This window comes from Haliotis asinina, chromosome 1 (assembly GCF_037392515.1).
Source record: "Haliotis asinina isolate JCU_RB_2024 chromosome 1, JCU_Hal_asi_v2, whole genome shotgun sequence".
NCBI classification, from domain to species: Eukaryota; Metazoa; Mollusca; class Gastropoda; order Lepetellida; family Haliotidae; genus Haliotis; species Haliotis asinina.
The window spans coordinates 80,129,468-80,146,448 of NC_090280.1; the positions used below are offsets into that span (position 1 = coordinate 80,129,468).

General features: G+C 40.2%; 1 protein-coding gene across 2 annotated transcripts; it reads left to right on the forward strand.

Annotated features, from left to right (window-relative positions):
* Positions 1-1,261: 1,261 nt before the first annotated feature.
* LOC137273352 (zinc finger protein ZFP2-like) lies at positions 1,262-16,967 on the forward strand. Of its 2 annotated transcripts, none has more exons than XM_067806002.1 (2): positions 1,262-2,523; positions 14,610-16,967. In XM_067806002.1, exons 1-2 carry the CDS (start codon positions 1,318-1,320, stop codon positions 14,655-14,657), a joined length of 1,254 nt encoding a protein of 417 aa, XP_067662103.1. In that variant the 5' UTR covers positions 1,262-1,317; the 3' UTR covers positions 14,658-16,967. The 2 variants fall into 2 exon arrangements, with proteins under 2 accessions (XP_067662103.1, XP_067662195.1); XM_067806094.1 differs by lacking the exon at positions 1,262-2,523 and adding an exon at positions 13,822-13,903 and having other exon boundaries at positions 14,610-16,045.
* The last annotated feature ends 14 nt before the right edge of the window (positions 16,968-16,981 follow it).

The window sequence follows — 16,981 nt, forward strand, 5'->3', positions numbered from 1 at the left end:
GTCCGACTTTCATTTTGTGGAAGTCGCGGTGGCTGAGCTGGCTAGGTGGCTGACTTTGTGTGCTGGCGATTAGGTGCCTGACTCTGAAGGTGCGGGTTCGAATCCCGGATGGGACTCAACCAAAAAAGTACTAGAATTTGTACTTTACTGAGAAAGTGAAATCCCGAATATGACAAATGTTGCATTTGACCACTTTCTAAATGGCATCGTGTAAACCTGTCACACATTGTCCAAAGCATATCTCCTAAACTATTTGTGATTGCTTTACCAAACTTTGTACACGTGTCAAGCATGATCCCTAGATGTGCCTTTGGAGGGTTACACCCAGATATGAATTTTATTTTTTGTGGTTTCCATGGAAACATCAGTAAGGCTGTGACTATGATAATGTCATGTTGAACAAAGCAAATCTCCTAAACTATACATGCTTTGTCAAACTTGGTACATATGTCAAGCATGATCCCTATATGTGCCTTTGATGGATTAGATCCTGATATAAATTTTACTTTTTGCAGTTTCCATTGAAACATGACTTAGGCTGCAACTATGAGGATGTCCCAAACCTTCGCTTTGTCAAACTTTGTACACATGTACCAAACATGTTCGCCATGATAACCATGATCCCAAGATGTGTCTTTTGGGGGTTACACCAGTGTGAGATTTTTATTTTTTGTGGTGTCCATGAGAACAAGTTTGACTTCATCTGAAATTGGTGGTTGTGCTCTTTTCTGGAGCAGAACTTTAAAACCGTTCACTATTTCTTTACTAAACTTGGCACATAGATAGGTGTAAGGCTATACTGTTGCATTTTGGTACATTTTAATATTTGAATAAAAAAGTTTTTGCGTTTCCATGGCAACAATTTTTTACCTTGACTGAATTTGGTGGTGGTGTTCTTTCCATGAGCAGACCAGTAAAACCTTACAATACTCTGCTTCCTCTCTGCCACATGCACACCAAAACATTTACATGCTGTAATCATAACTAATAGACAATTTCATGAAGAGTATTTTTCTGTTGTTCTGGACATTGATGACTTTGCCTTCTTGTGTGATTTTGAGGTGCACTACAGAGCCTTCTGGCTGAATTCTCTGATCCTGTATTCAGTATGTACAATAGCTATATAGTTTGTAAATGCTGCATGTCCTATATTATTATAGATATCATTTATGATATTTAAGTATCAAGAATGATAACTACTATTTACATTTGAAAATTTACTGTTCAGATTCCTTATAGATCTTTGTATCTTTCTTTTCAGATATATTCATTGCTTCTCCTGTAACATCAAAGGGAGGTAACTTCTGATTCATCATAATGGAACCTGAAAACCAGGTACCAAATGATGAGAGCATCTCCTCATCAGACAGTTCCACTGAAAAAGAGAATACAAGATCAAGTGATGTTGAGAAACGTGTATTTAAGTGTAAAGAGTGTGGCAAAGGATTGTCAACAGCAAGAAACCTGCAGACACACATGATGATCCACAGTGGCATCAAGCCACATCAGTGTGATCAGTGTGGTAAAACATGTTACACAACCAGTGATCTGAACAAACACAAAAGGGTTCATACTGGTCTTAAGCCTTTTGAGTGCACTGTGTGTGGCAAAACATTCACAGAATCAGGCACTCTACGGATACACATGAGACGACACAGCGGCATCAAGCCCTACAAGTGTAAAGAGTGTGGTAAAGCCTTTGTACAGTCAGGTGGCCTGAGCAGGCACATGGTCAAGCACAATGGAAGCAAGAACTACATGTGTAATGAGTGTGGAAAAGCTTTTCCCCGGTCCTGCTCCTTGCAGCGACACATGCTGGCTCACAACAAGATCAGATGTTTTGAGTGTAAAGAGTGTGAGAAAGCATTTACCACAGCAAGAAACTTGAAGCGACATATGAAGTGTCACAGTGACATCAAAGCGTATGTATGCAACGAATGTGGCAAAGAGTATGCACTGTTAGGTAGCCTGCAGGCTCACATGAAGACTCATAGTGGGATTAAGCCTCATAAATGTGTCGAATGTGGGAAAACTTTTACAGATTTATACAAGCTGAACACACATAAGAAAATCCATGGCGGAGACAAGCCTTTTGAGTGCACTGTGTGTGGGAAGGCTTGTCTAGAACAAGGTATTCTGAATGCACACATGAAGTGGCACACTGGTGTCAAGCCCTATGTGTGTGGTGTTTGTGGGAAAGCCTTCACACGAACCAATGACCTTGAGAGACACATGAGGCATCACAGTGGAGTCAAGCCTTATAAGTGTACTGAATGTGATAAAGCATTTGCACAGTCAAGTACCCTGAAGAGACATCTTTTGAGCCACAGTGGAGTCAAGCCTTTTCTCTGTAAAGTTTGTGGGAAAGCTTTTGCACGGTCATGTAGTGTGACCAAGCACATGTGGTGTCACAATGGAACCAAGACTTTCCTCTGTAAAGTTTGTGGGAAAGCTTTTGCACGGTCATGTAGCTTGACCAAACACATGAAGCGTCACAATGGAGTGAATAGTCCAGTGGAAGAGGTTAGTTATGGGTCGGAGGTGATATCTAATCAGTTATCATAATATGTACTAACTTTGCCAGCGACAAAAGTTTTGTGGTGTGTTTTCTAGTTCATTGCTAAACTGGCTTTGTTTCTCTTTAGTAATGTTGTTTGGGTCCCATCTTTGGTCCCCTGGGGTGTTGTCCTAAAAAGGGCACTGATCGCTCAGAGTTTCTGTAGCCCCTGTTTTGTTGACTTGCCTTGCTATATTCCCCTTTCTTTGAAGTTTGGTTCTGCTGAGGGTAGTTCTGCTGTGGGTACTGCTGGCGAGGTGGGGCATATGGTTTGGTCTGGATTTTCCACCCTGCCCATTGGTATTTGATATTTTCGTAACAAGATCTTTAGTATCTTGAAGTGCCTTTAGCTTTTTCACACAGTCATCTCCTAGGAGGGATCCTGTTGTAACAATCTTCCCAGAACATATCCGTTTGTTTACACCAAAGAGATCTGCTTTCACTGACTCTCTTCTCTTTTTGTTGGTTAGATGTCTGTATGTGCCCCAACAAGCATTTTTGTGGCATCCATAGCTAGTCCCAATAGCTGCCCTGCATCTGGCGATTTCTTATGGGTGGTTCTTATTAGTAGTTCCACTATTCTCAGTACAGGGACAATACCCTGAGCCAGTATTTGTTGGGAAAATTGCAGTCTAGAGTCTCTGTGCCAGGTTGGGATTGTCATGTCTGATGGTGCTTCCTCGTCACTCACCCCTTCATAATAAACGTCTTTGGGCGACATATCAGTAGATTTGCCAGTGTTTGTTACAGCGGAACCACTGTGCATAGTTTGTGATACCTTAACAAATAACGTTTGTCTGTTTTGGGTCAGCGACCCCCTCACCCGCTTATGTCTCCATTTTCCCCCCAGGCAGTACCCTCTGTCACAAGTTTCCAAACTTAGAAATAGCAAAGCTACGGTGTTTCTAATAATATCCAAGATATACACTCCTGGTCACTTTCCAATCCCTCTGACAAATTTCCAGCTCAGTTTTCTTCTTGAACACAACGTATCTTGAAAAACAAAACTCTCAATTTTAAAACAATTAGTAACTGACTCACATAAACTGATGACTCGGCACATGCGCACATCTCACATGATCATGATAGTATGGAATAGGGAGGTGGAATTATAAAATTAAATGAGAATTTACAGTTAAGCGAGACTTACCTGCAAGGTGATGATTGACTATGATTCCACCAACCTAAGAACTGAGGGATTACGTGAGAAGTCAGATTTTGATAATAAATGTAAACCTTAACACCACCAAATTGGTGGGAATCAACATTATGGGTGGGCACGTAATCCCTCTGTTCTTCTTAGGTTGGTGGAATCTTCACCTTACAGGTAAGCCTCACTTAACTGTAAATTCCACCAACCTAATCAGAACCTCAGAATTCCCTGAGATGTTTAGAGTAAGGTTTACATTCATTCAGTTTTCAAATGAACAGTATGTCATTCAAAACAGAAGGTTTTAACTGAAATTGTGATATTTACAACTATAAAGATGGATGACAGTGAATTTAATGGGCTGATCTGATTGGTCGTAAATACATCGCTAGTCTACAATACTGATAGTCTGTGAATAGACTATTAGATGCTAGCTAAATTAGTTACGTATGTCACATCTCCCTTTTGAAGGAAAATTTAAAGTTGTATTGTATTATGATAAACAATGTTCTGCACAACAACTGTGATGGTCCTGAGTGAGAATAAATGTCTTTGGTACATTTGACAATTAGTAGTCAATTGATGTTAAAATATTACAGTTCTTTGGCACAAAATGATAATCACAATATTACAGTCCATTGGGAGAATGCTGGTTGCTAGACATGATACTGATAATCATGGTCATGTCTGTGTTAATTTAAAAATTAAACGAGACATACCTGTAAGTTGAAGTTTAATTCTAATTCCACCGATGTATGGAGTATTGAGGGATTACGTGCAATGTGCGCATGCACTGAGTAATCAGTCTTTAAAGTAGAAATGCTGATTCCTTGTGTCCAAGGGTTGGGAGTGGAGGGCACGTAATCCCTCAATACTCCATACATCGGTGGAATTAGAATTAAACTTCAACTTACAGGTAAGTCTCGTTTAATTTTTAAATTCCACCTCAGTATTCCATATTTCGGAATCACGTGAGCTTTTAGAGAAGGAATCAAATTTCTGTAAAGTATCAGTCAAGATGTCATATTCAACTATTTAATGATTTACTGGAGGATCATGTGTCTAAAACACGATTTACCTCAAGTCACTACAAACATCAGGTAGTATAAAAATGCAAAGTTATCAAGAGAAAGTAACAATCTTTCAGCATACTGTACACTGTAGGGATAGTAATGTCAACCACTCTTAGAGTTCTTAAAATCATGTTCACATCCCAGTATAGAGATATATACCTTCAGATGTTAATACATCTACTCAGATAACATAACTGCCTTGCTAAAGTTGCTTGCAAGAGAAACTGGCTTGTTACAGAATTTTGCAAAAGTACAGTCATTACTCCATCCAGCAGTATGTAGGATAGTTTTTAGTGGTACTTTGGCAGCGCTTGCTTTGCTGGTTGATGCAGATCTTATACTGTGTGGTTTAAAAATGTTCATGTCAATTCCAGCATTGTTCAGTATTGTTTTTACCCATCTGGTTATGGTGTCCTTAGAAACTCTCCGATAGGGCTTTTGTGTTGTAATGAACAAAGCTGTTTCACTGCCACAAATGTGTCTGGTGAGATTAAGATATATCCTCATCAGAGTGACAACACACAGTTCTTTCTCAGGGTAGCTGGCTAGAGACAGTTCCTCTTGGTGGTATCCTGGGCGGCTCTGCTTAAGAAGGTCTCCAAACCGAATCTTGACGCATGTCTCTGATATGTCCACATTTCTACAGTCAATAATGTGAAGTGACTGAAGTCTTTGGCCTGACAACAACAGGATAAGTGTAGTCAACTTCAATGAAAGGTGTCTTAATGATTCCGCTTCATCATAAGCCTTTAGAAAATTAATGACTTGCCGAACATCCCATGTGACGTTGTATCGAGGTAATGCTGGTCTTATGTTGAATACACCTTTAATAAACCGTGCCACAGTGACATGTTGTCCAAATGGCACACCCTGAATCTTTACAACAGTTGACAAAGCAGATCTAGCCGTATTAACTGCAGAATAGCTTAACCCTTTCTTGTATAGTGATGCCAGGAAGTCGAGGCAATGCCTTAGAGAAGGTGAAAAGGGATTAACATTTTTTCCATTGCAAAAACACATCCACTTTTGGAGATAACTCCCATATTGCTGGGGTGTTGAATTTCACCATGACTGCAGGATAATGTCCTCAGCTGGTTGTGAAAAGTTTTCACTTTGCAGACTTTCCCTGATAATTTCACGGCTTCGAGCTGAAGCTTTCTGTGGAGTGAATGTGTGATTTCTGGCCAATTGACCAGTCGCAGCAGATTCGATGACTTGGGGAGCAATCTTGGACAGTCTGTCAACAATTGAAGCAGCTTGGTGAACCAGGGTTGGGTTGTCCACAGTGGCATTATCATCAGCACATCTGCCTCTTCTTGCTGAATCTTCCTCAGAGCTGCTCCAATAACACTAAAGGGACAGAAAACATAGCAATATGAGGTGCCCCAAAACAACGAGAAAGCATCAATTGCCTCAGCACCAGGGTCATAATGCCAAGAAACATAGCGTTTTATCTGGTGGTTTAGGCGAGAGGCAAATAAATCTATACATGGAACACCAAATATGTTTGTAATCTCTCCAAAAACATTGTGATCTAGTTTCCATTCCTTATCATCAGAGATGTTCCTCGAATGCCAGTCAGCCTCAGTATTGCTAACACCTGGTAAGTGTGCTGCTGAAATCATCAAATGTCTCTCTATACACCATTCCCAAAGGTCCCTGCTGATAGAGTTACATTCCAATTTGGTACCACCCATGTGGTTGATGTATGCCACAGCGGTTGTGTTGTCTAGCATTATTCTGATGTGAGAGTGAGATAAGTGTCCACACAAGGATCTTAATACCATAGCAACAGCAGTAAGCTCTAAACAGTTAATGTGCATTGTGCTTTCTTCTTGTGACCAGTGACCACTAGCACTCTCATCACCACACACTCCCCCCCAACCTGTTTTGGATGCATCTGTTTTAACAACAAAGTCTGGGTGATGGTAGCCAAGTGATACAGGTAATTTTCCCACATTTTGTATCCACCACTTTAGGTCCCTCACACAAGTTTCATCCAAATTAACAGGTCCATCATAATTTCCCTTGGCCTGTTTTAAGGCAGTGTTTTTCACTATTTCCAAATGTTTGAAATGTAAAGGTGCGTAGTTCACACCATGTGCACTCGCATTCATTTGGCCAATCACTACCGCTAAGTCTCGGACAGTCAGTTTTGTCGCTTTTAGTATGTCATGGCACATGGTCTTGATTTTGTTGATCTTCTCAAAAGTCAAATTTACTGTCATGGTACTACTATCTATAACAAAGCCCAAATAAGTGATCACTTTGGTGGGCTGTAAAACTGACTTCACAGGGTGCACTGTAAATTCCAAATTGTCAAGTAACTTGACAGTGGAACTCACATTTTCTGAGCACTGATCCTTGGTCTTACCCATGAGTAGAGAATCGTCAATATATAGGCAGTATTCGCAAACCCCTGCTTCCTCAATGAAGAAAAAACTGGTTTCAAAAGCTTAGTAAAGAGTCTTGGGGCAGAAGCTAGACCATTTGGCAAACATGTAAATTGATACAAATCACTTCCCCAATAGAACCGAAGGTATATCCTGTCTCTAGTACAGATTGGAACAGAATAATATGCATCCTTAAGATCAACCGATGCAAAATAACAGTCTTTCTCAACCAAATATAGAGCTGATTTAAAGGTGTCCATCTTAAAATGAGACGAATCAACATCTTCATTAAGGCTGCGCAGATTGAGAATAATTCTAAGTGAATTGTCCTTTTTTACCTGGCAGAAAATATTTGAGATGTACTCTCCAGGTTCATGACAGCATTTTTCAATTACACCTTTTTGAAGCATATCCTTTACCTCAAAATCAATCTTTTCCTTCTCTTTGGTATGAAAATTGAGGGGAGTAGGAACACTGGTTTGTAGAGGCATATTGAGGAATTCAATGCTTGCTCCTGCCACACAAGACAGGGTCCAAGAGTCAGAAGTTAAACATTCCCAAGTCTCATAATGTTTACTCAGCTTTCCCGCTGTGAAATTGAAAGGAGTGTTTTTAAGGGCTAAATTTTGATTTTCATATCTCACCTCATTGAGACAAGTGTCACCCTTTATCAATGTTTCCTCTCTTGTCTGGGCCAATTTGGACGTTGCCCTAAAAAAGGACCTGACTTGTTGTTGGTTGCCATCTTCCCTCTACCCATTCCTGAAAGAGTTTACTTGCCTTTCCCGGAGTCACTTTTCCGGTTAGCAAAAGGTTCATATGGTTTAAATCTGTTCCCTGGAAATCTTTTCCCACCATGTTGGTACTGGTAGCCTCCCTTACTGTTGTAGTTTGGCTTCACTGATGCATGTAACTTATTGCCGAGTTCTTTACTCTCTGTAATGTCTTTTATGTTCTTGGGCAATTCATCACCAAAGAGACTGGTTGTTGTGACAATGTTTGGCCCACATAAGCGCTTGTAAGGTCCTTGTAGATCAGGTCTGAAATTATCTCGCCTTTTCACATTTAAGTCTGTCTGTGCTCCAATCAAAATCCTCAAAGAATCTTTAGCTTGGCCAAGAATTTCGATTGGGTTAACTTGTTCTTTTTTGACAACTGCCGTCATCAACGTGTCCATGATTTGGACCACCGGGACGATAGCCTTTGCTATCATTCCTTGAGTATTTTGCAGTTCAATGTCCCGAGTACGTGTCCGTGCACGGGCTTCCTTCCAGATAACTTCGTTCACTTTTGGTGCAACGAGATACTCAAGATTCTTTGGTGTCTTGTAGGTTTCTAAAACGGCCTTGAGTTTGTCCATATTCGGTGCCTTTGATAATCCATCATTCACGGACTTGGCTAGGCTATCCGAGATCATCGGACCTGTGCCATCATCTTCTGCAAAAAAATCTGTCATGTCCATCAACAAACTGTCGAAATCGGTTGTTTCCTCATTGTCGTCAGCATGAGAATCACAATCTCTACCACTGTCTATGCAGTCGTTCACAAGAGAGTCAATCATGTCTTCGTTGGACGATCCGCTGTCATGTACATGGGCGCCGCCATCTTTCTTTCGCTCGGAAGCACTTGCTCGTCCTCAGCCTTTCTCGCTGAGCTCCGGTTTGTTTCTAAATTTAGCGAGAGATTCACTGATTTCACGCATGGCCGCTGTCTGAGCGCTCTGTCCCGCAAGGATCGCCTTCAGGGTGTCTCCCAACTGGGATTGTGCGACGGAATCTAGGTCACTGCCTCCCTGACCACCCTCAGCCTGAACTGAATAGGAATCTCGTTTAGAGATAGACATTCCTCCAGTGGAGGTCGTGTCTGAAGTTGATGCACCACAGTTTACCTCAGTGAGGTTTTCAATGAAGTCAAACATGTCTCTGTGCTCTTTGGCACCGGGTCGCCCGCTGGGTCCTTTTACCCCTGACATCGCCATTTTGGCAGACCACGACCAGTGGCCGTATCGGTCAAAACAATTCTTGAAAACTCCAAATCCTGGAGGTTTTCTGTCGAAGTTTCACTTCGTCGCAGCAACCCTTTGGGAGATGAGCAAGCACTACGTCAAATGGATTCTTCCAAAACTTCTTGAAAACGTAGTAGATGACAAATTTTCACCTCATTAACTCAAACAAAGTAGACTGATTAAACAACTCACACGAACTGATTACTCAGCGCATGCGCATGCACACATCTCTCACGTGATTCCGAAATACGGAATACTGAGGTGGAATGATAAATATTAAGGGCAATTGCCGGGACCAGAGAGAAAGGTTTACATATCCAGGGTTGCAACCCGTCACTAGTTTACTTATGTGGGTGTCACTGCATATGGTGGCAATCTGTAATGAGTCTAGTCAAGACAACCCAGTATGAGCAACCTAGCCAGTAGGAATCAATACTGTTTGTTACAGTACTGTTTTTGTCTGAATGTCATTGACAGAAGGGCATGTCCTGAAATGCACTTGTTATAAATGACCCTTCAGCACAACTTGAATGTAATTATTGTACCAGTGTGTGATGGAACTTCAAAATTTCACTTAGACCTTGAATGTTGAGAAAGAGTTTTCTGATGTATTTGGAGCTTTTCTTTCAAAGAGCATGCTTGATTGTAACTCAGATGTGCTGCATCAACGTCTTGACACACATGAAGAAAAAGTGTTTGAAGTTTTATCAAGTTTTCTGGCACTGTGAACTAGGTGTGGAAACCTTCCACTGTCAGATTTCGGTTATGGTTCACCTGATGTCATATAGCTGTCATGTTACCTACCTCCAACATGTCTTCATGTATTGTGTTTGGAAAATAAATGTTATGAATATTGTGAGAATACAGTTTTGTGTAAGAACATATCCACACTAGCATCCTATGGATCATTATGAAGTGACACTTGGACATATTCATACATACTCCTCTCAAAAGACTTGACCACCTCCATGACCTTATCGGTGAGCAAGTTAGTTTAGTTTTAGGCCACTTTTAGCAATATTCTAGCAATATCATGGCGAAGGACACCATGAATGGGCTTCTTATGTTGTACCCATGTGGGGAATCAAACAGGGGTCTTTGAATTCAGCAAGACAAGTGAATGCTTTGACTACTTGGCTATCTCTTAGCATGGTCTTGTGGCTAGCACAGTCTCATGGTTGTTACCCAGATCTGACATTCAGTCTGTAGTGCTTGCTGACTTGGAATTAGTATGTGTCTGAGTTGGGTTTCCATTGTTAAACTTTAGGATGATAAATCTGTAGCTTTAGACTGAAGAACTTGCTGTTGTCACATATGAATTGTATTAGATAGTTGATTTGAAATAAAGAAAATAATTTTGTTCTCTTCAAAAGTCAAAGGGCTCCACAAAAGGGCTATTTGAAAGAGGACTAAATGACTGAAGAAGCGGTCCAGACAGAGCAGGGCAGGTGACCCAAGACCAAGCTCCATACCAAATTATACTGGTTACCATGTTGGCTGCTGAGATATGGATTGCTTTAAGCTGGAAGTGAGAAGAAAGTTTTTCCAGTGCAGTTTCTGAAAGAAAAGGAAGTGCAATGTATTCGAAAATGTGCAATTTATTATTCATAAATTCATAACATTTCCCACATTTATGTGGGAGAAACGAGCAGCCAAACATTCAGCTACATGCATGTCAGAGCATATTTGTTGTCTTTCATCTCACCTCACAAGAGATAAAGAAACAGGAAATATTATATACTATCTTTATCAATTACAACAAACTGAAATGTATACCTACAAATACAGTATTTTAAAAACACTGAAGGAGCCGTGCGTCACCTGGTGGTTACAGCTTCTGCTCATCTGCCAATATGGGAATAATGTGTGAAGCCAATTTCTGGTGTCCCCTACATATATTGCTGGAATGAAACAGCGTAAAATCATACTCATTCACCTACTGGCTTAAAAGTTTTGGCTCCCTAGAGTAATGTTTGTCATGATAGCTGGTACACAAGCATAATATCTGGTACGTTGATTGCAGTGGATAGGCTTAGAGAATTCGTAACTTTGATCGTAGCCCTTATTCTCCAAACGTTCGTAGCCCTAAGAATTCATAACTTTGATCGTAGCCAATGTCTTAAGAATTGGCTTACGAAGTTTGTAAGATTACGAACGTTTCGAGAATAGCCTGGCTGATTTCTTATGTCTCATACTCAGCTGACCAGATGGTTTGTCTTGTTCAGTTTGGTGGGCTTTTGACGGAATACTTCTATGTCATGCCGTGGTCAGCCATATGTTTTCTTTAGTCTCTCCTAAGGCAGACCCATGAATATCTGAGCTATATCTGATCTTCAGCAAATTATGCTTATCGTAAGAGGCCATGTTTGTTGACTTGGTTGACACGTCGCTGTATCCAAATTGCGTAGATATATGCTCATACTGTTGATCAGACTCGATTATTTACGGATATAACCATCATATAGCTGGAGAATTGCTGAGTGCAGCGAAAACGTAAACTCGCTGAGGCTGCACCTCCACTATCTTTACATACTCTTAAGATATTGGGATCATCGTAAGAAAAAGCACACAAAAGAAATGCCACGTTTGACAGCAATTGGGAGAGTCTTTTTAATGGTCCAACATAGTTCAGCTAGCTAAAAGTCATGTTCCTGCCAAGGCATACACCTAGCTGAACTAGGTCCAACAGCTAACAACCCACACGGACATCGTCAGAAGGTAAAGATGCACGCACACAACCGTCACAAGGTCAAAGCAGCGTTTGGGTCAAACAGGTTGGATTTGTCTCGGTAAGAAACTGAAGTCTGCATCAAAACAATATTCACTCACTTTGCTGGGTCTGGGGCCGTCTCTGGGGAGGTACAATGTTCAAAAGGTACACGGGTACAATGTGTGAAGCTCACTCATTCACATGTCCCAAAGTAGTCTGTCATACAGACCCTGAAACCCATACAAGTCACAAATGTGTGACAAGTCCAGATCACCGCAAGTTCGGGAAATGAAGAATTTCTGTGGGGCCATCGTTATTTTATTTAATTATAGTTTCAAAACTTTTAGTTTCTATAAACTACAATGAACACCAAAAGAATCGTTACCCTTCTACCTTTATGAATTACTGAAAAACTATCGAAGGTGTGTTAGAAGGCATTAGTTTACAAGAAAGCTGAACAACACAGTTTTATGCAAATCACAAAAGAAATTTCTCATATTTAGATGAAGTGAATGTTTTTCAGAAGAATTAAATTGTCCTATTTTCAACAATGCCGAAACAAACCAATAACCATGATAACAGTGATTTGGATGGCCAAAAGAAAGGAAATTCTGCTTTGGAACAAAGGTAAAGCATTTAAAGTCACAATTTTTCAACTATCAAAACAAGAAACAGCTGTTGTAGAGTGTATAACATTGTAAAAGAATCATTCCTATGATTTCACTGTTTTAAAACATTTTCTGCTGATTTACATTAGTGAAAACAAGTAAACGTAGCTATGATATTGTGAAAAAAAGTGTTTACACACATCTAACATTTTTTGCTTGCAAAGGATATTTTTTCCGTTTTCTGTTTACAAGTAGCAAAATCAATCGCCAAAACGATTAGAGATCAGAATGATATTACGAAAAATATATATCAGCTGAAGAGAAAGAACAGATGGGTAGTCGTACAATGTTGTTGCCAGAGACCATATAATAGATATGGTCTCTGCTGTTGCGAACGCACTCGGATGCCACCGTATCATGGTTATAAGGCTTATTCAGCGCAACATAGAGACGGGCATCACCGTAGACACGCCAAGAAGTGAACGGTCATGCATCACCATAGGTGAAGATCGGTACCTCCGTCAATAAAGCAATAGGTACTTTTCATAGAGTTTTGGAAGGATCTTTGTCAGATTTCACAATAAATTTTGAAATCATCTCTGCTCTTCGCACATAGTTTCAGTTCAATTCTCCGACCACTATTTAACTAATGACACCACATTTATCAACTTACGTATGGTTCGACAATGCACAATCCCACACAGGTCGCCATGTTAAAGGAGGTCACCACACTGTATACACGATTAAATTGTTCCCATGTGATAAAAACAACAAAGGAAAATTATATAAATTATGTCACTGAAGGTAAGATGATTACTCACAAATGTGTAAAATTTGACTTGGATCTCAAGAAGATTGAATTTAAGAAAATCATTTATCCTACGCTAAATTTACATGTAAATCTATGGAAGTCACGTCAAATACTCATTGCACTTTTTGTAGGTACAATGTGTGAAGCTCGTCGTGATATTGCTGGAATATTGATAATATTGATATAATATTGATAAAAGCAACTTAGAATGTACATTACTCACTTTAAATGTAGTTGTGTATATAGATCAAGGGCTACAACCATACATTATTGACTGGTGGAAATGTAAGACTACTAACATTTGAAATTAGACTGAATAGACTATATACTTCCTGCACCATTTTATCTCAATGTTTTTTGGGGGGCGTAAGAGACGCTTGAAAATCTGACAAACATTCTCAAAGAGAGAGTAAGGTTCGAACATGGTTTCAAGAAGCGACAGACCGAACTATGCATTGATAAGGAGTCATGTAGAGTGACTTCCCTTTGATGGGTGAACTCGATCGTCAACGAAGACTGACTGGATTCTTCCAAACTCGCCTTTGTTGCAAATTAGTAAAGTGCATTCATCAATGGACATGGGCATGGTCATGCTGGTAACTATATGGTATTAAACGTTTATAAAGACGAACTTATATGCAAGTGTTTGTTCATGTCAGATATTTACGTGTATGTAAATAATGTTCACGTTATCTTCTGTTTTGAAGACAGCTTGGGCAATGTCTCTATCAGACTGAAAGTAATACGTCCTGGGTCCAACAAGCGTACACTGATATCCATACATATATAAAGAAGGATAATGTGTATGGATATCAGTGTACGCTTTTTGGACCCAGCAATACAAGCCCCTGTGATACAAACATGATCAAAGAAACAGTCGTAAAATCTTAAAGATGTAAACGTTACCCGTACCTTCGATCCGATTACTGATCTTCTGATGAGAACTTGCTTCGCAAAAAGACGAATTAATGACTACAGTTCCATAGGGATCATATGTTCCGATTTCAATATTTAAAGGCATGTTCGTTTCCAAGAAATGTGACAGTTATAAAAATTAGCTTGAGGGATTGACAGAGGAAAAGAGTTGATTTCTTGGGATTTGTGGATGGTGGGGTGGTATGTATAAACATTGCTTTTAATTTCTGAATATTTAGGTAGGCATAATCATTTGTCATGAGAAGGAAGAAATTTGGTTTTTGCAATCTAAACATAAGTCATATCACATGGCATAATGATCCCAAGGTTAAGCTGGCATCCAGGAGTGAAAATCACACGTTAACTGGTTCTGTGTCTGCTTTGCAGTTGTGTCCTGAGGATGTCCAAACAGAGGATGTACTGACAGATCTCTGATGGTCATACTTGAGACGCAGCTGTCTGAAACGTCATGGAACTACAAAGTCAAATACTGACAAGTGCCACTAACAATCACAATTCTGGATGTGAGAAAGAGTTTCTAGAAACAAGTCATCCCTTGAAGCAAGTATTAGATGAGCATGGTATCAAGTCATATGAGTGCAGTGAGTGTGGGAAGGCATTCAACAGACCAGGGAACCAGAAGACACCCTTGGTGTGTCAGACTGGTGATAAGCCGTACAAGTGTACTGAGTGTACTGAAGGATCCACTCAGTCAAGTAACCTGCAAGAGAGGCTCAAGCCTTATGTGTGCGTAGAGTGTGGGACAGCATTTACTCAGCTCGAGCACCTACATACTCACATGAAATGTCACAATGGTTTCAAGCCTTTTGAGTGTGGTGAGTGTGGAAAAACATTCGCACGACAAAGTAATCTACACATCCATATGAGGTGCCATAGTGGAGTGAAGCCTTACAAGTGTAGTCAGTGTGATAAGTCGTTTACGATATCAAGTAACTTAACAACACACATGAAACGTCACAATGGAATCAAGCCTTTTGAGTGTAGTGAGTGTGGGAAAGCGTTTACAGCAAGTAATCAGCTTGAGCGGCATATGCGGTTTCACAGTGGAGTCAAGCCTTATCAGTGTGGTGAATGTGGGAAAACATTTGCAGAATCAGGTAACCTGAATGCACACATGAGAAGTCACAGTGGAGAGAAACCTTACAAGTGTACATTGTGTGGCAAATGCTTCACGCGATCAAGCAGTCTCAATGAACACATGAAAACTCACAATGGAATCAAGCCTTCTGAGTGTAGTGAGTGTGGGAAAGCGTTTACAACACGTAGTCAACTTGAACGACATATGCAGTTTCACAGTGGAGTCAAGCCTTACCAGTGTGGCGAATGTGGGAAAACATTTGCTGTGTCAGGTAACCTGAAGTCACACATGAGGTGTCACAGTGGAGAGAAACCTTATAAGTGTACGTTGTGTGGCAAACACTTAGCGCGATCAAGCAGTCTCAAGGAACACATGAGATCTCACAGTGGTGTTAAGCCTCATGCTTGTAGTGAGTGTGGGAAAGCGTTTTCGACAGCAAGTAACTTGAAGGTTCACATGAGGATTCACAACAGAGTGAAATAGATGAAGGCTTTCACATGCAGTGTGTGTGGCGATGAGGTTAGAAACTCACCTGCAAAGACACATGAGGTGTCACAGCAGAACATTACCTAAGGACAACTTGTAAGATTTAGTGTCCAGTAGCTGTGTTTTATAACAATGCATACCTGTTAAGATGCCGGTTAGAGTTGATCTTCCATAACCCTGCTTGTTGTAAAAGGCAGCTAACTGGATTGGATGATAAAGCTCACTGACTTGTTTGACACATGTCATCATATTCCAGTTGTGTACATTGATGTTCATGCTGTTGATCACTGGATTGTCTGGTTCGACTTGATTATTTAAAGACAGCCGCCATGTAGATGGAATACATGTTGCTGAGTGCGGTATAAAGCTAAACTCACTACATCAGTGAGTCCTATGTTTAACCTTTATTATAGGCTAGACTGCATTGTGCATGTTTAGTTCGAGCATTTGGGCATTTTGTACTACTAAAAGTAATCATAAATTTTTGACATAACAAGGTGATTCCTCTGAAGTCTGTAAATGTCAAAAGTGCCAATAATTTGTAATTGCCAGATGTCAATGTAATTCATTTTTGAGAATGATTTTACTTATGCTTTGATCGCTCATTTGAGGTCAAACATTAATTGCAGTATTGCATTCATTAAAGCGAGGCACTTCACTGGTTACCAAAGACCTCGTGCTTGATGTTTTGAGCTATTACAGGAACTGAGAATCAGTCACTGCTATAACAGGATATATATGTCTTTATCATGATATACATGTTCACCTGCAAAAACTGGAAGTCCAGTCATCTCAGGAGCTGAAAATTGCTTGGCAGAGTTGCATCCCTTTGTCATGCTAGAATACTATGATCATCCCTATCAGGGGCTCAAATCCTGCTTCACCCTAATTATGTTTCTGAATTTATCAGTAAGGTTCAGGTTCTTGTTGGTTTCATCAAAAAGATAACTGTTAGATTGTGTTACCCTTAAGGCTTTCCTCCCATAGGAGCTTCTTTGCAAAGTCACTGGAAAGTCAGACATATAGTAATAAGCATTTCAGTACAATTTGCATGACAATTTGTACATGTTGTATCATCATGTCTCGTGCGACGGCATATTGTCTGTAGTGTGTTTATAACAGATGTTGATTCTTTGCTAAAGTATACAGTGTTTTCAAACCATCCTGTTGTGTC

Bases quoted from the DNA above. Each gene is read 5' to 3' on its own strand.
- LOC137273352 (XM_067806002.1), top strand. From the start codon at position 1,318: ATGGAACCTGAAAACCAGGTACCAAATGATGAGAGCATCTCCTCATCA. The intron at 2,524-14,609 runs GTTAGTTATGGG...TCTGCTTTGCAG, and splicing joins TGAATAGTCCAGTGGAAGAG to TTGTGTCCTGAGGATGTCCA.